This window comes from Pungitius pungitius, chromosome 6, assembly GCF_949316345.1.
Source record: "Pungitius pungitius chromosome 6, fPunPun2.1, whole genome shotgun sequence".
NCBI classification, from domain to species: Eukaryota; Metazoa; Chordata; class Actinopteri; order Perciformes; family Gasterosteidae; genus Pungitius; species Pungitius pungitius.
In genome coordinates, this window is record NC_084905.1 from 15,347,186 (window position 1) to 15,369,557 (window position 22,372).

A 22,372-nucleotide genomic window follows, 5' to 3' on the forward strand; every position below is an offset into this window, starting at 1 on the left:
TTTTTGACACCATATTCTTAATTTGGAACATCAACGGCTCGTTTTCTGAATTGGACATAAATGATATTAACAGATTTATACTGTGACGTGTAACCAATATCCATTGTATTATATGGCTATGTAATACATCCATGCAAAGTCAGTTATGGCTTTTATATGTACATACTGTTCATTGCAAAAGGTGCAAAACAACAGTTGTGCATATTGTAATCACTTCTATTGAAGCACATTTATTTTCTGACTATATTGTATTGACATTGACACTATTTTTGATTAAGAAGTTTAGGTCACACTTACATGAAACTGACCTATGTGTTATTACAAGGCATCGAGAACAAGTAGTGCATCAACAGCATTAGAACCAAAAGCCGACATCAGGAGATGCTGGTGAGCATTCTATTTAAGTAATAAAAAAAAAACAACCCAAATAATTGTTCTATGGAAAGCCCATGGAATATTCCCACGGAGATTGACAATATTACTTATATATCATACTTATATATCATACAAGTATGTGATACTTGAGGTAAGAGGCCACCCTCTGCTCCTTTTTTGTGCTCATTTTCAACAGACTAACGGCTTGAGCATTAAACTTGGTCTATTTGTGTTAACATGAGAAGTTGTGTGTACTCCGCTGGGGACGTTCAGAAAAAGTCACATCAGATTCTCAGTTTCTGGATGCTTGCACTATAACAGAAAATGTATTTGACATATCGGGGAATACCACAGTGATTAAAGTCATGTCATGTTTTACTTCTTTCTAGCTGTGCTGCTCAAAATGGCATAAAAGTGGCACATGAACGTTTTCTACTTCCCTTGTTGATCAACCTCTGCTGCAACACTAATTCTGTACAACTCCAGCTACACAAACTGATCAAACAACAGTTAATCACCACAGCTTAACCCTGACCTTGAACAACCAAGGTCCTGGGATTGCGCGGCCCTTTTGTGCCGTGTCAGGTCGTCTAGCCCAGGTCAGTGAGGTAGAAACCCAACTTGGCCACAGTCATCTCCCTGCGGAGACGCATCACCTCCCAGAACATCTGCTCCGCTGGACCAAGGCAAAAAGAGACAACAAGATACAGCGAGTCAGCTGCCTGAACACAACCGGGACCAAGAATGAAACTGTTGTGCCTCCTAAGGATATAACACGTTAAGTGTCCACTTACCATCGTGTCTCACCAGGCCCTGCTGGATGTAGCGGATATAAGTAAAAAAATTGCAAACAGCGGTGATCTAGAAAAAGGTGAGAATAGGGATATAATAGGGGATTAGGGCGTGGTCACACGTACTAACACTTAGCAGCTGTGCGTCAAACAAAGATTACAGAGATTGGGTGATGGTTACCCGTGCTCGGCTGGAAGGAGAGATGTAATAGTAGCTCCCATTGTCGCCAAGTTTAATGCGATGTCTGCAGAGGCGCGACATGCCGCTTAATGCACATTTTCTACAAATAGAAAGATCAGTCGTTACAGCTTCAGCGCGGGGATACACGGCGTCACTGTTTAATCCCAGCAAACACGAGTAAAATCCCTTCCGGTATTATCCACAATGAAACTTGGTAAACTTTGAATTAAGACTTAATGAGTGAGCACACATTCCAGACAGAAACATGGGAAACAACAACACAAAAATGATTAGTGCACACTCGGAAAAGGGTCATTGGTTTATATTCAGACACATGCACACGTCATTCATTTAAAGATTTGATATCAACCCATCGGACGACTGGATAGGCAGACTTCATGCGACAGTCATTTGTGTTAGTGAAAATGAGTGATTGTTCCAGAGAGGACTTACGTCTCTATTCCGGCCCTAAAGCCACTGGAAAGAAAAGATTATCTCAAATCAGACACAGTCATTAGAAATGTTCCCGTTAATTAAACCACTCTCAGATACCATGAGCTATATGACCACTAATCATTAGGGGGGAAGGGTTGGCGGGTTTGAGCTTTGCATCGTTTAGCAGTGAACGGTGAGGGACACGTGCATCGATAAACTCACTTCGGGCCCCCGCACTCTACAGCGGAGGCTTTGACCATCGGCACCGCCGACATGGCCACCGGCTCGATGGTCAACGAGTTGTTTTCCACCGCACTCTGCACCAGCTGCGACAGCTGCGGACGACAGTGGTCAAATCACGTTAATATGGCTGGGCGTGTCGCAATATGCGTAGTATTTTAACAATAACTGTAATATTGGTATTGTGTTACGAGGGGGAAATGTGGTATTGGGACAGCCCTGCTTCAAATAAGGAGAATAAGAAAAGGCAGTCTGACCTCAGATTTGGTGAAGGAGAGGCAGGGTCCGATGTCTTCTGTGTGGATGCGACTCAAGAAGGTGGACGAGCGCTCTACACCTGGATTCTCCTTCCACAGCAAAAACTCTTCGTACAGAACAGAGTCCATCTGAAAAAAGGAAACAATCAATCCGACTTGCTTGTTCGAACGACATTCATCACTACAAACGCCAACTTTCGGGATTCAGACTCCTCTATGATCTCATATACAATAGTTGGCTCAGAACAGACAATGTCCCGCAGGGAGCAAACAAACTGCCATCACGTTACAAAAATAATTTACACTTATTTATACAAGCTTTGGTCAATGGGTCCTCATTTGATGTTTCTAAATCGAAGCAGTTTGGCACGGGTCATAAAAATGTTGGTGCCCATACGGCCATTTAAGTTCATTGGTGTACTTGAAACCAAAAGCACGTCCGACCATTTCAGGGCGCTTCGGGTGCTTGTCAGGCCTCTGTCGGAGAGATGCAGTTACCTGTCTGCTGTCATTACACTGCCCCTGCTGCTGCCAATGAAGGGTTAAAGGTCACACTGACAGATTGTCCAGGAACAAGGCAGAGTATCAGAGAGAGGAGAGCAGGAACAGCAGGCTGAGAGAGGAAGGGAACAGACAGGAAGAACAGGGGAAAGGTTAGTACTTGGAAGTAGAAGTGAAGGAAACTTGAGATGCAAGTGACTGGAAACAGGCATGAGGGGGAGGAAACACAGAAACCCACAAAGGCGAAGAGAGGAAAAAAGTACGGACTTCATAAAAGGTTACCTCTCGGTCCTCCTTGGCCGCAGGCGGAATGCAAGCCGAAGAAGGTTCTGGTTGTCCAGGTAAAGCTGGAAAGGCACCGCTTGCACTCTTGTTGCGGACGTGGCCTCCGACATGTTTGCACGCCCCCCTGGAGCCCGACGGCTGCAGCTGTGGATGCAGCTGGCGGTTTGGCGAAGATGGCGTCGAAGTCAGCACCAGAGTCTTGAGCGCTGTCACTTCGGCTTGCAGAACATCGATCTGGGAGCCGGATGCAGAAAGACACAAACTATATTATAAACTTAGGCTAGCAGCTTTCAACACTTAGACATTTCAGTTCAATTGAAAGAATTGTTAAGCCGCTATACATTTCAAATTAAAACAAAGAGTCCTTAAAATCACTCAGCCTATGAATCATCATCATCACCTTTCCCTGAGCCTCCTTCAGCTGCTTCTCCGCTGCAGCTTGTTTGACGTTGGCTTCGTACACCATCTTGTGAGCTTCCTGTTGGGATGAAGATTGAAACGTTATCACGCAGCCTGTTGTCTGTTTATTCCGTGGGTTTTGAAAAATAAAATTTGTGTCTAGAATTGGACGTTGTTCTTGATAATGGCAACGTGTTAAAATGTTAAAAGCAATAATAAGGGACGTCAACAACGTTACAACAGCACACAACCAGCTTGTGTAATAGATGTATTACATAGCCATATAATATGTATTTAATTGTAATAAGCAAACAAATTCAACAAAAACAAACATACATTCAATCTCCAATTTATATGAAGGTAAATTTAGGTTGCTTTCATTTTTGCAAAGTGGAAAACCAAACTACAGTAGTGGCCTTGCCGTACACTTGGCTTACTGCTCACAATTATTTGCATCATCTCTGTTATAGGAATTGAATGTATTATACATCTTTTACTTTGTTCATTCTGTACACATGACATCTATTGGGGAGTTTTTCCTTTGCCGATGTGAGGATGTCGCATGTGTACAGACTGTAAAGCCTTCTGAGGCCAATTTGTATTTGGGCTATACAAAATAGAATGAATTGAATTGAATAGGGGCGTTTGAGTATACACATGGTCTTTTCTTCACAACAAAGAACGTATGATTTCTTTGTTACAAAATTTGGAACTTAAAATGTATATTATTTGATTTGATTCAATCCGTTGACAATATTTTAAAATGTTGATATGAATAGACTAGAATAGACTCACTTAGTCCTTTTCTTAATAGTTCCCTACGATATAAATGTTTTTACTGGAATGTAAATGATGAATTAGAAGACTTGTAGTGCGTGACAGCGTCTTGTCACTTCCTCATCACTGATCATTGGGGTCCAAGTGTCTTAATGGGATTATTGATGATCGCTTACTTCGAACAGGCTGGCAGTCAGCTCCTCCAGCTCCTGCTCCAGCTGAGTCCTGACCTGCGACAGACGCTCACACTCCTTGTCCTTTAATTTCAGTTCCTGAATTGTTTGGAGAAAATTTCACAATCACATTTAAAAAAAAAGGAAGACATTTGCATCGTCAACATTTTTCGGGTCACACAATGGTTTGAGTGTGTCCTTGTGCGTATGCAACAACACCTTCTTCGCAGCATCCAGCTGTTCCTCTAGGATCTCACAGCCCTTTTCTCTAATTTGTTTTTCTTTGATCTCCAGCGAGAGGCTGCGAAGCCGGGAGAGGTCACCATGGTCTCTGCCAGAGGGGGGCCCAGCCTTGCCTCCTCCCTCCAGTCTGGACTTGGGCTCTGGATCCAGATCTACCAACCTAACGTAAAAGAACAAAAACAGTGTTGCTATCCAGCACAGTCGAACATGACATTAGATTGATGTAATGATAATCCCTGATTGCCTCACAATGTGTTGCTCCTGAATCACTTGTGCTGTGGGTCATTGTGTAAGTGTGTGTATGTGTGTGTGTTTTAATTGTGGGTGCCATAGGACCTGCTTAAGTAAATCAGCCTTTTAAGGCTACTTAAAACTAATTTAAATAACTTGAATTAAAGATTTAAAAAAGTGTGTTGCACTGTACATTGGGCCTTTTCTAATAATGTACAGTGCTATATCACTGTAGTGGAGCTTCACAAATGGATAAACACAAAGCGATCCTAACAAGGAACAGGAAAAGTATTTCATTAATACAAATATCTACCAGGTACACGTTGGCTAAAATAAATGAAATCATTAACCTTAAACTATTTGAGAGGCTATTCTGTATTATTTTTAATATTTTGTCTACCTTGTATCTAGCCAATGTTTCAATGACATGGAAAATATTGGCCAGTTGATACAAATAAACATTAGTATTTTTAACGCAGGGCTGTTGCTGGGTTTACATAAACGGAGAACTGATACATCTGTCAAATACAGTTTAAATGTTGAGAACACTATGCTGTGAATGAACTTGAACTACTGAACATGAACTAGTAATTATAAAGTTCATTCACAGGTTTCCCAATTCAGTTTTCCTAAACAGTATTTTGCTTCTCATCGGTTTGAAATTGTGTCCTGTAACATCCACCTATTTACATCCGTCATCGGTCGCTGTGATGTCACTGGAATCACCAGTTACCGACCCGCGAGAGACCGCGGACCGCAGGTTTAGACCCGCCGCTACTGCATCAGCCCCATTATCCGCGGCCTTACCCTGTCAGAGCCCGGGGCAGCAGACCTCCACCTTTCTCCACCCGGGCTGCGTATCCGTCAGCTTCTGCCCTCCAGTGTCCTTCAGTTCTTCTTCTCGTTACTTTAAATTAAAATAAATGCCGAACTAACCGAGCGAACATGAGCTGGTTTCAATAATAAAAAAAAACTCTCAGCTGTTTGAAATCAGCGCAGGAATGCGGACGCTGTGACGTAGACGACTCACGACAACAGCGGCGAACTGCTGCAAACGAACAAAAAAGATTTTTTTTTTTAAGTGTAACTGAGATTTTCGTAACACTTTCCATCCGCTTCAGACACGTTTTCCCTCCTCGCAGTCCGTGTCGTTGTGTCCCGGCAGAAGGAAACAACCCCCCGCTTGTTGCCTGTGCTCCGTCCCTTTACGCGCCGGTCACATGACCGCACGTCCCCTCCCAACGAGCGCCGTGCCGCGCAGGGCCACGCCGCGCATCACCTGGGGGAGGCTCACCTGCTCGTCGGTCGGGTAGGTGAAACTCAACGCGTTTGGTAAACGTAAAATCCTCTTCCAAGCGCACAAGTACGGCCCGATTAGTCCTGCGACGAGTCTCTAAAGGGAAGAATGTGGAGATGCACCACACTTCCTGGGCAGTATCTTTGGGGGTTTTTCTTTCATTCTTTAAATGCTGGAATACTTGGCGCCAATTTTGCTGTTTAATAATCTGATTTAAGTAGTGTGACATACCAACAGAAGAAACTATTTTGATATATGTTGCCAACTAAATTAAATGTCTTAAAGACTAGACTGCAGTGCACGAATGCCAAATAAATGTTGGAGGGTCTTAAGAAACAAGAGCGTCTATGATATAGTTTGTCCACCAAAAGCACAGTGACCAGTACAATTATTTTACATTTGTATAATATTCTGCATGCTACAAATCTGGGTCACAGTTAAGGTGCATATGCATATACTGTATGTGTACCTTTGTCAATCATGCTCTGCTTATTACACAAAGGGCTTCGATGCTACCTCCCATCCAACAGTAATCCTCTCTCATTTCCTGTCAGCTCTGCCCTGTGCCCTCTAATAAAGGAAGCAAAAATCAAATTGTAGTAAGCCCTGATTCGACCTAGCATGAGACTCACCAACTGAAAAGCTGCCTGAATGTGTGCTACGTCTATGTTGCAATGACCAAATCCATATATATAGGGCTGTCAATAGATTAATTGCAAATTTTGAAATTCATTCATCTCGATTAATGACGATGAATGAATGTTGTTGTTACAATGTTGTTTCTTTGAGGACATGCATTTTAGACACTGTTGTTTAATTGTTAATGTTATTTTAAACACAAAACTACACACATTTGATCTTCTTGCAGCGTCTGGCAGAATTCCCAATTCACAACGTACATTAACTCTGTTAAAGTACTTGTTGCATTTATTCAGCCACATTAATTGGATAGATTAATATGTTTATGTTGACAGCATTAATCTATATATATATATATATATTTAGAGAGTGAAGCACTATGCTTCATATTAAGCCATTGTGCTCGACTTTATGAAGCACTAGAATTACGTAACCATATACTCTTCAAAATGTTACATTTTAAATCAATAATTCTTTGCCTATGCAGAGGGAATTAAAACCCCTCACCGTCCAACAATGCAGCCTTCCTCCTCAGTTCCCCTGCTGGACTCGTGTCTGTCGGCTGGCCTCCCGACGGTATCAGGTGTCCCGAAGAACACTGCAGAGGAATACACCGCTATTCCAGATCTCCCTGCCCTGACGACTTCGTACCCTGGAGCGGCTGCTGTAGAAGACGGGGGAGATGAAGAAATCCGGACGCTGTGAATTCCCTCAAAAGCATCCATGTCTCTCTCAGAGGCTCCTGGGAAACGTGTAGACGTCCCCACTGAGGTTACAGTCTGTTTGTCAGATTTATTTTTAGTGGTATTTAGCGATCCTGATACCTGTGGGGGGGGAAAAGGAGTGTCATAATGCATTTAAGAATCACATAAAAACCTATCAGGTTTTTCTAACGTCACACAGACAGTGTTGCAGTAGTCGGTGGAGAAGTCACAACCTCTACAGCGTTAAATAACTTACACACGTGCCAGAGGCACTCGGGCGCTTGTTTTTGCAGGTTACCATGCTTAAGGAATGCGTTTCTTTGCGAGATATCCAGTGTAAATATTACTTCAACGTAAGTTAAAAAAAACAGTTTCATTCAAGTATCGTACACGAGAAGTTAATTCAAGGATGATTTGAAAAACACACAGAAGTGACTCACCAAACTGTTATTTATGTGAAATATGATCCCCAATTGATGCGAGAGCATCAGAAACCTTTCAAAACAGCTGAAATCGTGCTTTTCATAATCTCGAGATTGAACTCTGTCCGCACTTCTCTCCGCTTTGGGTCTCCGGGTTACACAGGAAGGGTTAATCACTAACACACACTGGCCAGTTAGAGCACAGCTCTACACATTTCTTCCAGCAGAGGGGGGAGGACACACAGTCGCAACCATGAGGGGAAAAAAAAACTTGAGACAAAAAGTCATCAAGGTTGCCTTTAGGTGTTAACTGAGATCCAGAATACGGTTGTTTGCTCGCCCAAAAGACAGAGAAAAAGAACTAGGAGTCAAACATTCGTTAAACACACTTTCATTGAGTTATATTTCCAAATTGTGAACAGCAGCTACTCTGCACTCGTGGCTTCGACCGGGCCGATTTGTGGCAGTGTGGGCGCTGCGCTGTGCTGTACCCAGATTTGTTCAGATTAACACGACCTGGCCTCACAATGCAGCTTTGTTGCTGAAACAGATTAACACGTCAAATGACCGGAGCTGTAGGAGTCCTTTGCTCCCCTTTTCTTTCCGGCTTCATTCCACCAAACGCTGCTGATCTCACTGATGGAAGGAGGTGTTCATTTGGTGTGGTGAGTATAAAATGCTTTGTGTGGGAGAGCCTTAAATATTGTATTGTACCTGTTGTCCTGCGACCATCTCTTCAGATATATTAGTGTGTTTTAGATCCAAGTAATAAGAATGGAAAATGCATTTGAGTTGATTCATGGATTGTTTGAAGAGCAAATACATAACGCTGTTCTGTTTTTTTTTTTTTTTTTTAACTTCATCGTTTTAGATCTGTGCTCAAATTGGCCTCATGAGATCATGGTTGATTGCTGACCTTGAGCTCGGTCGAGGCCCATAACGAACACCGGCACGCTGGTTTCCTTCATGTCCCGACGCAGTCCACCAGCCAGGCGGCCAGCGAGCAGCGATGACCGTGACGTACTCCCGCAGGGTTGCCGACGCGGGTCTGGGGACCTTCTTTCACCTGCTGCTGCGCTGGAAGGGCAGCATTTATAAACTGCTGTACAGAGAGCTCATCATCTTCACTCTCCTCTACTACTTCTTCAGTATTGTTTATAGGTACTCCGGTGGCTTCTTACCTAAACGCCTTCGTCAAGGGTCACTTAGATTTAGTGGATGGAAAGATAGACTAGACAGAATTGTTCAGCTGTCTTTGCAGGAAAAAAAAAAAACTTCGTAACTGAGACACTGTTTCAACATTTCTTTTTGCATTTTAATTTGTTGTGTCTAATAGAACCAGGCCATTTTCTGATTTCCATAATATATGGAAGTCATAACAACATACTGTATGTCTGTTCCAACGAGAACAGTTTTTTCCTGTTTTAATTAGACATGTCTGTATATTACCGAAGCAGCAAATGCTTTTAAGACATACAGTTAAAAGAAAATAATGGAACCATAAAGGTTTTTATGGAAGTTCTGTTGGTCCAGAAAGCGCCACAGGGCTCACCTCCCTGTGTTTCAGTCGTGATGGACTCAAAAGATGTTTCCTCCCCCAGGTTTGTGATGAACAATGACCAGAAAAGGCTGTTTGAGAAGCTGTCGATATACTGTGACCGCTACGCAGAACTCATCCCGGTGTCTTTCGTGCTGGGTGAGAGTCTCAATCTAAGACCATGTTTCCTGGAAACCATCACAGGAGTATGGCATGCAGTTCTGTACTAGTTAAGTTTTTTTTGTGGCAGGTTTCTATGTCACCTTGGTCGTGTCCCGCTGGTGGGGCCAGTTTGAGAACGTCCCCTGGCCCGACCGCTTAGCAGCGCTAGTGGGCGGCCACGTTCGGGGAGCCGACGAGGCCTCCAAGCTGACCCGACGGACCCTGATGCGATACGCCAACCTCTCTGGTGTGCTCATCTACCGCTCCGTCAGCACGGCCGTCTACAAGAGGTTTCCCACCATGGAGCACGTGGTGCAGGCAGGTACGACGAAACACGCGTCCAAATCCACCAAAAGTCCCGCAGAGACTGGCTTGAGGTGGTCCAGCATAGCACTGGTTCGGACTCACTGTACTTTCCATCTGATGTGGTGGCGCTAATTTAATGTTACGCAAATGATTACGAAGTTGTTCCTTTGTGTTTGTTCTCGCTCAGGTTTGATGACGTCGGACGAGCTGAGGCACCTGGAGGACCTGCGCTCTCCTCACAACAAGTTCTGGGTTCCCTGCATGTGGTTCGTCAGCCTGGCGCTGAGGGCTCGGACTGAGGGTCGCATCAACAACGACGTGGCTCTCACAGCCATTCTCACTGTAGGGCGTTACGTGCATCCGCCCGCAGGCCTAAAGCCACGAACGCCCCCCCCCCACACACACACACACACACACACACACGTTCTAAGAGCTTTTCTTTCTGCTTTTCCTCTCTGTTCAGGAGCTGAACAGCTTACGGGCAAAGTGTATGAAGCTGTACGGTTACGACTGGATCAGCCTGCCTCTCGTCTACACCCAGGTTTGGTTGACGTGATGTCACTGAAGTACAGCGGATGCCTCTGCAAATTGATTTAACGGTTCTTATTTTGTGAATGCCATGGTTAGGAGGGCTATTTAGAAAGAAGACATTTTGCATTACTTCAGTTTTTTTAAATTAGCAAGCTGCAACTTTGCAAAACACAACCCAACCGGCACACGGCGACAACGATGCAAAGCAATCGACACGGGGCGGTTTTCTCAAAGCTGCTTGTGAAACATGGGGATTTGTGAGCAGGTGGCGACGGTGGCGGTCTACAGCTTCTTCCTGGCCTGCCTGATTGGCCGCCAGTTCTTGGATCCGGCTCAAGGTTACTCGGGTCACGATCTGGACTTCTACCTGCCCGTTTTCACGCTGCTGCAGTTTTTCTTCTACGTTGGTTGGCTGAAGGTGAGCTTGGAGGCCCGGCGAGGCAACGCGTGGAGCGTTGGTTGTGTCTTGAGCTGCACTGTGCTCTGTGTTGTTTTTTTCGCTCGTGGGGTCTCAGGTTGCTGAGCAACTCATAAACCCTTTCGGTGAAGACGACGACGACTTTGAAACCAACTGGCTGGTCGATCGCAATTTACAGGTTTGGATTCAAGCGGGAAACACAAGGGGGGGGTCGGGTGTTGTTTTGGTTTTTGATCTGCTGTCGTCTCCCAGGTGTCCATGTTGTCTGTGGACGAGATGTACGACAGCCTGCCGCTGGTGGAGAGGGATGCGTACTGGAACGAGTGTGAACCTCAGCCTCCTTACACCGCCGCCAGCGCTGAACACCGCAAACCCTCCTTCATGGGCTCGGCCCTGGACATCAGGTTCGGGGAGGTTTTTCCATTTTCTTGCAAACAATTGTAAACACAAAAAAAAACCCTTTTAAAACCAAACAACAACCTATTTGATCTGAACTAGTGTTCCCAAGGAGGAGATGGAGTTTCAGTCCAATCTGGAGCAAATTAAAGAGCACGAGGAAGCAAACTACTCCACCCCGCTGCTCGGAGGGCTGGGTCGGCTCCTTGGTGTCCAGTCCCCGAACTTCCCCCGCTCCTCCCGGGTGCCTCTGCTACGCCGCCGCCCGGGAGCTCCGCTCAGCCGCTTCCCTCTCTACCTGCACCCGGAGGGCCCGTTGACTCCGGGTCAAAGCCGCCAGCCCCCGAGCCACGAGCGAGATGCCGACTACGCCTTCTCCAGCGTGCCCCTATACGAGAGACCCGGCTGCTACAGCTGCCCGCAGACGCCCATCCACTGCGGGCCCCCCGCGGTGCCCCGCCCTCGCCCCGCCCGGCGGACCCAGAACGACTGGGGCCGCAGCTGCAGCTCGCTGGCTCCTCAGACGCAGCCGCTGCCTCCCGACACCCCCGGACACGTGCCCCCGCCGCCCTCCTCCGCTTTCCCCTGGCTAAGCGAGGACGGCGAGGTCCCGAGCGCCCCTATGTTCTCGTTCCCGGACCCTCCACCTGTGCTCTGCCCGATATCTAAACTGAGACCCGGGCACGGCCTGCTGTCTCGCCGCCCTCCACTCCGGCTCATTGTGGACACCCTCCCCTCAGCGGAAGGACAGCCGGGCCCCCCGAGCGCTCGGGCCGTGGGAGGCGGGGGAGAGAGGGTGTTCTCGTTCACCCCCCCGTCCCGCAAAGCAGCGCCGAATCCCAGCGACCCCAACAGCAGCTCTGGCAGCATTAACGCAACGGGCGGCGCCGCGGGCACGGCGGCAAGCCTCTGCAACGGTACGAGTCACGTGAGTTTTAGTAACCATGGCAACTTCAGCACCAACGTGAGATCAAGCAACGGGGGCACAAACGGTGGGCCGAGCAGCAGCAGCAGCAACAACAACAACAATGCAAACACCGTGCCCACGTCAGCAGCGTCACCGCGGCAAGGAACCAGCCAGCAACACTCACCAAACGATTCGGGGATCTCATTGGCTGAGGGGGACCTGCTGGGCGTGTTGGTGGAAGGGGGCGGGAACAAGGCGGCAGGAGGGAAGGAGCAGGGCTGAGGCGATAAGGTGCGACGGACTGCTGTTGTATACAAGTGGCATTCGAAATATTTCACACGCACTAACTGGCGTTACATCGGAACTGCATTAGTACTTTTTGCAAATACAGTAGTTAATCTTTACTTTGTGTTAAGCTCCTAAAGAACAAATAACCTACGTTTAAAAGCATTGGAGATTTAACTTTCAATTGTGAAGGAAAAATAAGAAACAATGACCCAAAGCCAAAAAGAGTATATTCCAGTCTTTTCACTATTATTATTCCATCAGTGTTAGATCTAAGAAAACCTATGTAACATGTACTACGTTTTTTTTCCGCAATAAAATATCTAATCTTGAAATGATTTCTTATTATATTATACAAAGAAGAACACGTAGGAGAATCAACATTTTTAAGGTCCTCTTTCCACCTCAATAAGATATCCTCAATAACGCATTTTTGAGTAGATATAATTTTTATAAGAATTTAAAAACTAGAAAAAACAATGCATTAGCAAAATGTGGATTGTTTTTGAAAAAACAACAATTAAGAAATAAGCACAAATTAAAAATATGTCATATTAGTTTCATTGATTGTAAATGGTTCTATTTGTTCTAATATTACATTGGCAGTCCATCTGCCAAATTATATGGCAGTTCTTATAAAGGATCACCTCAGAAATTAAATTGTTTAAGTTTTAGCCACCGCACTTATAAAGTATGAAGATATCTACGGCATGAAATGAAGGTGTTTATTTCAGGTAAAACGTCTCTTTTGTAACAGTTGAGTCTGCCGTAGTCCAGTTTAAAGAGCCATCTGTGGCTCTTGGCTATTTTGAAGTTGATTGACAGTTTACAAACAAATAAAACAGCATTATTTGGCATCCAGCTTCAAACCGGCTGTTCATCAGCGTCACAGCATAATTCATCCATAGAGGTGCTCTGCCATGCGGCTCCGATGGTCTCCCACATGGCACATGTTGGATATCCAGTCTCCAAGCTGTTTAATAGATCTGACCTCTTCATCCAGAAAATGTGTTTCTATGAAGTCACAACTGTGAAAAAAAGCGACATAATGTCTGGCCTTAATTGGCTGTCAGATCCTCCAAATGTCCAGAGCTTTACTTTATATGTGTGTAAACAAAGTCAGAAACAAAGTAAAAGAGCCTGAGAGCCTCTCGATCTGCAGACTCGTCAGCATGTAAGGATTCCTCAAAATCGGAAATACCGAATGAAGATGTGTGAGCTGTAGCTGAGCTTAGAAAGGCACAAAAAGCACAGCGCCAAAAAGGAATACTTCCTCACCAGAGATACACATGGGAGGCACACAGCTCCAGGTTCATCTGCCTCTTAACGGCGGCCTCAAAGTCCCGGTAAAAGTTTTGCCGCAAGGTACAACGTGAAAGACCTTACCGACAACTGATGATAATAGACCCAAACTCAACTCCACTGAAAGGCAAATGTAGTTTCTCTCAGACCTCAACAGCAACCGTACGTTAAAAGGGTTGCTAACGTTACCTGATGCCAACACAGCAGCCACCAGGTCACGTTATGCAAAACAAAGTTATTTAAATTTAGTCCACTGACTCAGTTTAATTAACAATGTAAATGTTCATTGCCTTCAGGGCCTAAAATGTATAGCTGCATGGTTTTGTTTAAGTGCCATCTATGAAATCAAGGCTGAAACGTGCACGGTACTTTTTTGTTCATTTTAATGCAACAAAATACATCCCAAATATAAGAAACAATTATAATTTACAGTTGGTAGCTGTACGCATTATACAAATGAAAGTCGTTGCTGATCACTTAGCAGTAACCTTCATACGTTTACATCCCACTGGGTTATAATACACCCATTTTCAAGTCTAAACCGCGCATGAAGCACCACTTTCACTTTTGCATCAGCAGAATCCATCACGTATTTTACATAGTAGTAAGAATATGTCCTAAAACTTTGAGCTAAAAACATTGAAAAACCATCCACAAAAATATGGTACTTTATTGGAAAGAGACCTTAAAACAAAGACTGAACTTTTTACAGCTATGCATAACTGTATCAGTGTGTACAGACATTATTTGCTTCCAATGGGAGGAGAGTGCCACACAGCGGAGCTGGTGCGCTTGAAGTATCGAGGCTTGCTCTTGTAAAAGATATTTTCCAGTTTTGGTGGTTCAACTACTCCGAAGAAAGAGTCCAGATCAGGAGGGTTGAAGTACTGCTTCATAATGATCTGCTGCAGGTGGTGACCTGTAGAAGAAAAATCATTTCCATTAAAATGTTGTCATTAAGGACGTCGTACTGTGATCCTGGGCAAACACCACACAGGTTTCACAATCATGGTAAAAGGCATTGACACATATTAGACTGGACTGAACTCCTCAAACCTGCCGTGCCTAGTTATGGTGGCTTAACGATGATTTGTTTATTGATAAGTGGAATTTTAAACAAGGCTACAGAGGGTCAGGTGTATGGTCCGATCATCATTACAGAGGACAGCTTTATTAAACCATGCCAACCTTCGGCCCAGGACGGAATAGGCTTCCTCGGGGCGGACTCGTCATCAGTGGAGTCGTCACTGTTTTGGTCCATCCCGTAATCGTCCGCACTTTTAGGCAGCGGTTTGTTGCCGCCCTTTGGCGTGATGGAGTACGATTGTGGGGATTTCTACAGAGGATAGATCAGACTTTTTAAAAGCTTTTTCTCTAGGGGAAGAGACCGCTTTTAAAATCACATTGAAAAAGACCAGACATTTATTAAATTCTGCCAGAAATGCATCATTTAAACTTACCTCAATATCCACAGTGACGTTGAGGCAAACACCTTTTCCCACTGGGGTGCTCATGACAGAGCGCTGCAAAAAAGGAGAAAAGACGCCGTTCACTATTAAATGCAGTCTCCTTCCAAATGCCAGGACTTTAATAGCACTGTGGAGTCTTTAACAGGTATGTCCGTGCATACGGTTCAATTGCAAGATTCTTACCTCAATATCCACAGTCGTATTGAGGGAAGAAGCAGCCTGATGAGGAGAAAATCAAGAGGGGTACATTTAACTCCACGGGAGATCAAATTGATTCAAGTCTTTCAGGCAACTTTTGATTCTTTGGTGCGGGTGCGGGTGCACCTAAACTAACGTAGGTTTACCTGTGCTGCAGCAGCAGCAGCAGCAGCAGCCGCCTTTTTCACAGCAGCTTCTCGCTCTTCTGCAGCCAATCTCTGCCGCTCCTCCTGGTGGAACACAAAGCTTTCCGTTAAGGGGTTCGGCCCGAAAACATTCTGTCAATTCCAAAGTAATTCCAGGCCTACTAAACGTTTTTTCTAACTTCATAACTTTTCCACAGAGGATTATTTTGACAGAAAGCCTGCCATTGGCCACCCAGTTCAGCTGACAACCTCCTTAGCCTCCGCTATCTATTACGCAACGCCACCACTGGTGCATTCTGGGCAAAGCGCCCACGATTGTTTTAGACAGAAGAAAGCAAACCAGGGCACTTCGTCCCCTCAGTATCAACAGGATAATATGGAAGGCAAAAACAATGCCACCTGGACCTTTCTATGAGGACACAGCTCTAGAGCATCATAACCAACCATAACTCTTCCTGATAGGTCGATTCTACATTCTCGGTTTCCTACCATGTAGCCGCTTGTAATGTTTCCAACGAGACGACCTTTCACAAAAAAAAAAGAAAAATCTTAATTTCTTACCATTCTTTTCTCAAGTGCTTTTCTTTTCTCCTCCAAGTCTCTCCTCTCTTTCTCTCTCGCTGCTCTTTCCAGTTCCCTTTGCAGAGCAACGGCCTTTTCCTTTTCAATGCGCTCCCTAAAAACACAGACATTACGTCAGTAACAAGAAAAGGGATTTCTTTGTGCTATTGACAGGACGATCTGTGACCTTTCAGCAGCGGCAGCGAGCCGCTCTCTCTCCAGCTCCAGCTCCCTCTCCCTCTCCAAAGCGCGGCGAGCTTCCGCCAGCTTCCGAGCTCGCTGTTCCTCCTCCTCGGCCTTCTTCTTAGCCAGTGACTCCTGCTGCCGCTTCTCTTCCTCCTACGGTCACAACGACACGTACGTCACAAAAAGTCGGACCGCAACGTGTCATGTCCGAGAGAAAGAAAAAAATATGCGCGCTGCGTGACGAGGCGGAGTTGCCCACGTTGGAGACAACGGAGACAGCAGAAGATCCAAAATGTGATCTTTGGAGGTTTGTTGAGGACTCGCTAGAAGATTGACATGAATTCGTTTTTGGCCTCTGCTCTGAAAATGGTACACCCATGATAAATTGGCTTATTTGTGCGCTGTCCTTGCTAGATTTTGCACAAATCTGTTACCAGTCTTGTGTGAGCAGCGGTCACCGCTCACCGATTCTCTAATGAGGGCCTTCATTAGACTCAATACAATAAAATGATTCCAGAAGGCTCTCTTGTTTAGGGGCCCTTTGTCTGGAAGCAGCAGACCTGTGCCCCGTTGTTCTTGTTGATTGTACACGCTCCGATTCGGGCGTTTTCACTGTAAAATGTTGTCCCGTCCCCCCCAAAAATAACCACAGAATTCAACTAAATGCTCAGAACCTCACACATGTGGTCTGTGATTCTCAGCTAACAGTGGAGTTGCACAACAGAAATGACTTAATTCATTAATTAATGCTGTCTCACTGCTTGCTGAATCTTCTTCTTTTTAGCCTCTTCTTCCAACTTCCTCTTCTGCTCCAGCTCCTCTTGACGTTTAATGGCCACCTTCTTTTTGGCTTTGTCGTCTGCCATTCGCTGCAGAAAGCGGTGGGATACCGGATATTAGAGAAGGGCTTTGCTATGCTGTTTTGCTTAAAGCAGAGCTAATGCAGTGAATCCGCTGCAGACCTTATCATTTTTCTCATCAATCTGAGCCATCTTTTGCTCAATCTTTTTCTTCTTCTCCACCTCCCTCTGCTCTTCTTTTACTTTGGCCTCAAACACTCTCCTCAGCCGCTCATCCCGCTTCCTGGAACACACAAATGTAAAAGTTCATCAAAACAAGAGGAATAAACCACTGCTTAATCGGAGCGAGTAAAGATGTTGAGCTTTGACCTTTTGAGTTCATCCTGTTTCTTTTTCTTCTCATCGTCCATTTTCTTCATTCTTTCTTCCTCCAGCTCCTGCTTCCTCTTAAGTGCTTCCAGCTTGTAACGCTCTTTTGTCTGGAAAGAAAGAAAGTTTCCGTTTAATTTGTGCTGTCAGAATTCCACCAGTTCCTTCTTACACATTGTTAATAGACAGCCAATGTCAAACAAATCCAAAGTAGCAGGTGGAGCTCATGCGTGGTGGAAAAAGATCACCCAGTCAGTGGTGTGGACGGATAAACCCCAAATTCACCATGACAGATTTCTATTTCCACATTAGCTAAAGAGTTAATTCAGGTCTGTGCTCACTCTGCTGCATAGTCCAGTGATCGTTAGAGCCTACGTTAGGCCCAAAGCGGAGGACAGACACCCCGTACATTACGACCAGTGTCCAGCAGCTGGAGGCCCCGTGATGACAAGAACAAACCCAAGTGAACACAGACGTCTATTCCAGCGTGAACTACTAACCCGATGAACCATAACATGCTGAGAGAGACACCGGTTTAATGGACAACCCAAATAGTGGCACGGCTTGATTGGATGGATTTTTACATCGTTTGGACTTTGGGTTAAAATGATTTTACTAAGTGAACATACAGTTTAGTTACTAAAAAATGTTTTAGCAGTTTTGTCTGTTCAAAAGTTTCTAAAAACGAAGCATCCTGGACCCGTTTTTTTATCAGGGAAACCATCAACTAACATGTGCTGTTTGGGTTGTTGAAAGCGGCTCATCTAAAAAAGGTAGGCGTTAAACGAGGAGACGTTTGATCAAGTTCCACGATAGGATGTTAGACACCGTAAAACATACAGTACTTCTACGTCACACTTACCACTATACCAATGCTTAACTGGGGAGGGGAGAAAACAAATCCACAAAAGAACAGGATGTCAGCCAAAACACATCAGAACATTTTATTTACTGCAATACATCATTGTCCGTCTTTAGCTAATGTGTTAAAGCCTACCACAGATGTTGTGACACAACCTCGGCCCAGCCAGAGACATTGCAAGTACGGCTGTAGTTAAAGAAATGCTATGTCCAGTTCTACTGATGGCTCGGGTTCTGCATGTGTCCGAAAGTGGTTGCTTTGCGGTGTGTGAGGTGTGGGGGGGGGGGTTACCTTCGGGTCGATCTTCAGGGGGGTGGTGTGTTTAATGAAGGACTTGATGACAGCAGACCGGCCGAGGGAATTCGGAGTCATCATTAGCATCTGATTCTTCTGCACAGTGTGGAGAAAAGATTTCATGTTGGGCCTCATTGCCTGTGTGTTAGGAACAAGTGGGGAGAAAAAAGGGCAAAAAGATTACTATTTGAACCACTCATTATTTGAATATATCCCAATATTTACCATATCTGAACAGTAAAACACTTTTCCCCCCCCCCCATCTTACACTTTGAGTTTTCTTGGGAGGAGTGCGCTTCTTCGTGGGACTTTCTTCTGCTGTGTCTGGTGCTTTGCGCTTGGTACTCTGGCGCGACCTGGAAACACAGAATTGGTTTTAAGACAAAGAATTTATTTAGTTTAGTTTCTAGTTAAACATTGCAACACACAAACACTCACTTGGGACCTGACAGTGAAGTCGGCGGCTTGTCAGTAACTGAAACACAAACACGTAGTCAGCACATGCACGTACCATGTAATACTGACCCAGGTGGGTTTTCAACCATTACAACGACTGTTTATAAAAGGTTGTCATGCCTGTTCTCTTGCTGGGAGTCAAAAACATTTTTTCAGAGCTAAACAACGGCGGGGGGGCCAGTGCGACAGAGTTTGCAGCCACAGATCGAGTGACGCGTTGCATGGACAGACGGGGGCTCGGGTTCACCAGGATCTACATTTGTTTGATACAAAATAACAAAGTCAGTTGGATATTACCAAAACACTCATTTGAATTTCAGTTTCACACTTAAATAGACAAATACATATATTGATACCTCTGGCATTTCCTTCCATTCTTGAGCTTCAGCTTTGTCCTCCGTGTCTACGATGGCAACATCCAAGATGCTATAGCAGGGGACACATGAGTGATAAGAAACAAAGAACAATCCATCAATGCACAATAAAGTGTGACAAATGAATTCACCAGTCAAATTGTTTAAATGCTGGATTCAAAACACCAGCTTTATCTAAATCCCTCTATCTACAGATCACAAGTTTGTCAACACTCACGCTTCTCTGTTGTTCTCCTCTGCAGAATCCACACTGGAGTCCTCTACAACCACAAAGTTACAAATGAACAACAATAGAACGCCTCAGGGATTTGCACGTTGAAACCCGATCATGCCTCACCGTCAACGTTGCTGCTACACGCCGAGTTGCCCGCGCGAGACACCTTCCTCTTGAGCATGGAGCGGCGCGAGGCGCGACGCACCGACTCCTGCGTCATGCTGTGCCGCAGGCCGGCCAGCGAGTGGCGGAGCTTCAGGGAGCACCGCACCGAGCTGCGCCGAGAGCTTTGAGCTGCGCCCGCAATCGCAATCTTGGCGGCCGAGCGGCCAGGAGAAGGCAGCCGGGGGACAAGGGCCTCGGCCGACAACCGGTCCGACGGGGAGATGCTGACCACGACACCGGGGGAGGGTATCGCTGGCGAGGTCCGGGGGGAGGTGCCGCTGTGGTCCGACCAGTCTTCTGCATCGTTCACCTCGCTGGTTTTGTCCACCTTTTTCTCCTCCACCAGCTCCGGCTTCTTGTTCTGCACGTCCTCAGCCTGGAAAGCTGATGGTGGATGGCTCGCTTCCTCTGCCACGTCCGCCGTGGTTGGTTTGTTTTTACGGGTGGAGCGCTTGGGCTCCGTGGCGGTGGTGGTGGTGTTGGTGTTGGCTTCGGAGGTGCAGGCGGCGGGAATGGTCTCTTCTTCGGGGATGAAGTTCAGCGATTTGACGGAGGAGCCCCGGAGGTTGCTGCGCTTTCCCTTCGAAAACCTGGACGAAGACGAGTTAGAGAGTCACGATTCAAATGTGAAACTTGGAACTTTCATAAGCCGTGAGAGCAAACAAACCTTCGTCTGGCTTGATTTTCTTCCTGGTGCCCCAAGGACACGCGCTTCCTCCGACTATTCTTTTTCTGCGATGGAGTTTTCGGCATCAATTCTGGCTCAGCATTAAACTCTCTGAAACAAAAATAAACAGCTACACTTGTCAAAACTTAAGGACAAGCTCTGATGGAGGGAATCTTGTCAAAACAAATAACGCAAATAAAACGTTTCACGTTGCTTCAAACCTACCTGGAGAACATTCGGTTGGCCTCCTGTTGGATCTCCTCCAGCCAAACCATGTGGACAGTATTAATGTCATTGGTAAATTCTTGTGCTTTGCCATCAAACAGTTGCATGAGGGACTGTACGGATGACTGTACGGAGTTCATCTTGACGGCCTGAGGGAAAGATGCCACTGTTAAGTTAGGAGAAGCTGGATCAGAATTGAGATGAAGTAAAGCATTATTAATTTGAGCATCTCTATAGCAGCCAGAAAGACTTGAGTAGTTGTTTTGTCGGTCTATATTTTTTTCTTTAAGATCAAACATCCAAAAAAACATTAAATAAAACCTCCTTAACGGCATCATGGAAGAATTTGGAACCTAAATGCACTTTATGATGTATCAAATATCAAATGATTGACAGAGAACCCATCTTAGAGATTGAAAAGGGCCAATGTTTACTATTGATGCTTTATATTAACGCACATGTATCTGTAACAATCAAAAATACTTTTCTAGTCACAATCAAGCGCTTTTGACTTTTATTTGATAATGCTTACTCTCTTGATAATCCAAAGCAAGGCAACGAACACCAAACTGTACAGTTTATTGTTCTCAATTTCAGATCCATTTCGCAGTGGTCTTTTTTAAATGCGGCTGACGTTAAAATGGTGCATGCGCAAACTCGTCTTTTTTCGCGGTGTGGGTCGTATTGTAGAAAGTACTTGTGAGGAAAAATCACGCTTATTGCTTTTATATTATCAGTAGATTAGCTGACGTTTCCTAGGTAACACATTAACGTTAGGTAAGCCAACGCGAAGCACTACAAAAAGCGAACAACGAACATACGTAACGGAAAAATGCTAATCTAACGTTAGCTTAGTTAGCTTAAGGCGGTCACTTGACGTTAAGACACAGACACGATGAGTTGAAGCTATTGAAACTTAGTCTGTGGCAACGTTATGTTTAAAAACTGCCCTGCTTGGTTTTAAATGGCTCATGTTAGTCATATAACAATAACTTAGATAACGATAGTTTTGAACGGTACAATAAATAGCGTTACCTTTGATTGCCGATTCTTTCAAAAAGGAATCCGATGATCGTTGGTCCGCTTACTTTAAATCAATCGCATGCTGAGGTGTAAATAAATGTGCTAAAATAACGCAAGCACTAGTTCCCTTTACAGCTCATGTGTTAACGCTAAACAACCTGAATCTTCCGGACAGCAACCCTGAGCACTGACCCGCTGAAACCGTTTAACTTGTTCAAAACCTTGCCAGCCAATCCTGATGCGAGGCTCAGTGACGTTGGAGAAGGGATGCTTGATTTGCACATTATAGATACCTGTAAGGGCGGAGCCTGAGGATTGGCACAGCACAGAGGTTCGCTCGCGGTGGGAAACGGGCAACATGGAAGGGCAAATCGAGCAACCCCCTCAAAGGTTTAGGGCGGAGTTACAGCGTGATCCGTTTTAAATCAGCCAACCGATATTCGGGATAATTTACTCCGCCCCGTCACTGTTACTCACAACATGTTTTAACATCTTCCGTCAGTAATTTAATTTTGAGCGGCACAGACATTTTTTTATAAGAGACATTCTGTCACATCCTCTTCTGCACA

General features: G+C 45.2%; 3 protein-coding genes across 5 annotated transcripts; 1 reads left to right on the top strand and 2 right to left on the bottom strand.

The window, feature by feature from the left end:
- Positions 1-138: 138 nt before the first annotated feature.
- On the bottom strand, positions 139-8,040 carry rab3il1 (RAB3A interacting protein (rabin3)-like 1). Its single transcript, XM_062562903.1, has 12 exons — positions 7,969-8,040; positions 7,332-7,648; positions 4,634-4,817; positions 4,418-4,513; positions 3,466-3,543; positions 3,063-3,299; positions 2,280-2,408; positions 2,005-2,117; positions 1,801-1,824; positions 1,348-1,447; positions 1,170-1,236; positions 139-1,051 (listed from the first exon to the last, which is right to left on the bottom strand). Exons 1-12 carry the CDS (start codon positions 8,014-8,016, stop codon positions 966-968), a joined length of 1,479 nt encoding a protein of 492 aa, XP_062418887.1. The 5' UTR covers positions 8,017-8,040; the 3' UTR covers positions 139-965.
- best1 (bestrophin 1) lies at positions 7,585-12,821 on the top strand. Its single transcript, XM_037451819.2, has 10 exons — positions 7,585-8,615; positions 8,822-9,111; positions 9,552-9,646; positions 9,738-9,971; positions 10,143-10,297; positions 10,419-10,496; positions 10,752-10,904; positions 11,002-11,082; positions 11,157-11,308; positions 11,403-12,821. The coding sequence occupies exons 2-10, from the start codon at positions 8,960-8,962 to the stop codon at positions 12,487-12,489; spliced, it is 2,187 nt and encodes a 728-aa protein (XP_037307716.2). The 5' UTR covers positions 7,585-8,615; positions 8,822-8,959; the 3' UTR covers positions 12,490-12,821.
- Positions 12,822-14,160: 1,339 nt separating this feature from the next.
- incenp (inner centromere protein) lies at positions 14,161-22,008 on the bottom strand. Of its 3 annotated transcripts, none has more exons than XM_062563129.1 (21): positions 21,816-22,008; positions 20,781-20,929; positions 20,556-20,666; positions 19,847-20,478; positions 19,727-19,769; positions 19,492-19,561; positions 19,256-19,388; positions 19,118-19,154; positions 18,948-19,035; positions 18,677-18,817; positions 18,386-18,403; positions 17,524-17,633; positions 17,317-17,437; positions 17,113-17,223; positions 16,356-16,507; positions 16,169-16,283; positions 15,608-15,688; positions 15,447-15,482; positions 15,255-15,317; positions 14,983-15,130; positions 14,161-14,713 (listed from the first exon to the last, which is right to left on the bottom strand). In XM_062563129.1, exons 2-21 carry the CDS (start codon positions 20,918-20,920, stop codon positions 14,538-14,540), a joined length of 2,526 nt encoding a protein of 841 aa, XP_062419113.1. In that variant the 5' UTR covers positions 20,921-20,929; positions 21,816-22,008; the 3' UTR covers positions 14,161-14,537. The 3 variants fall into 3 exon arrangements, with proteins under 3 accessions (XP_062419113.1, XP_037308321.2, XP_037308322.2); XM_037452424.2 differs by having other exon boundaries at positions 15,608-15,691; XM_037452425.2 differs by lacking the exon at positions 18,386-18,403 and having other exon boundaries at positions 15,608-15,691.
- Positions 22,009-22,372: the final 364 nt, after the last annotated feature.

Bases quoted from the DNA above. Each gene is read 5' to 3' on its own strand.
- rab3il1 (XM_062562903.1), bottom strand. From the start codon at position 8,016: ATGCTCTCGCATCAATTGGGGATCATATTTCACATAAATAACAGTTTG. The intron at 4,818-7,331 runs GTGAGGGGTTTT...CTTTTACGTTAG, and splicing joins GAAGGCTGCATTGTTGGACG to GTTGGTAGATCTGGATCCAG. The intron at 2,409-3,062 runs GTAACCTTTTAT...TCCTTTTTTCAG, and splicing joins CGGCCAAGGAGGACCGAGAG to ATGGACTCTGTTCTGTACGA.
- best1 (XM_037451819.2), top strand. From the start codon at position 8,960: ATGACCGTGACGTACTCCCGCAGGGTTGCCGACGCGGGTCTGGGGACC. The intron at 9,972-10,142 runs GTACGACGAAAC...GTTCTCGCTCAG, and splicing joins GGAGCACGTGGTGCAGGCAG to GTTTGATGACGTCGGACGAG. The intron at 11,309-11,402 runs GTTCGGGGAGGT...GATCTGAACTAG, and splicing joins GGCTCGGCCCTGGACATCAG to TGTTCCCAAGGAGGAGATGG.
- incenp (XM_037452424.2), bottom strand. From the start codon at position 20,920: ATGAACTCCGTACAGTCATCCGTACAGTCCCTCATGCAACTGTTTGAT. The intron at 19,562-19,726 runs GTGAGTGTTGAC...CCCCTGCTATAG, and splicing joins GAGGAGAACAACAGAGAAGC to CATCTTGGATGTTGCCATCG. The intron at 15,692-16,168 runs GTAAGAAATTAA...GTGTTCCACCAG, and splicing joins AAGCACTTGAGAAAAGAATG to GAGGAGCGGCAGAGATTGGC.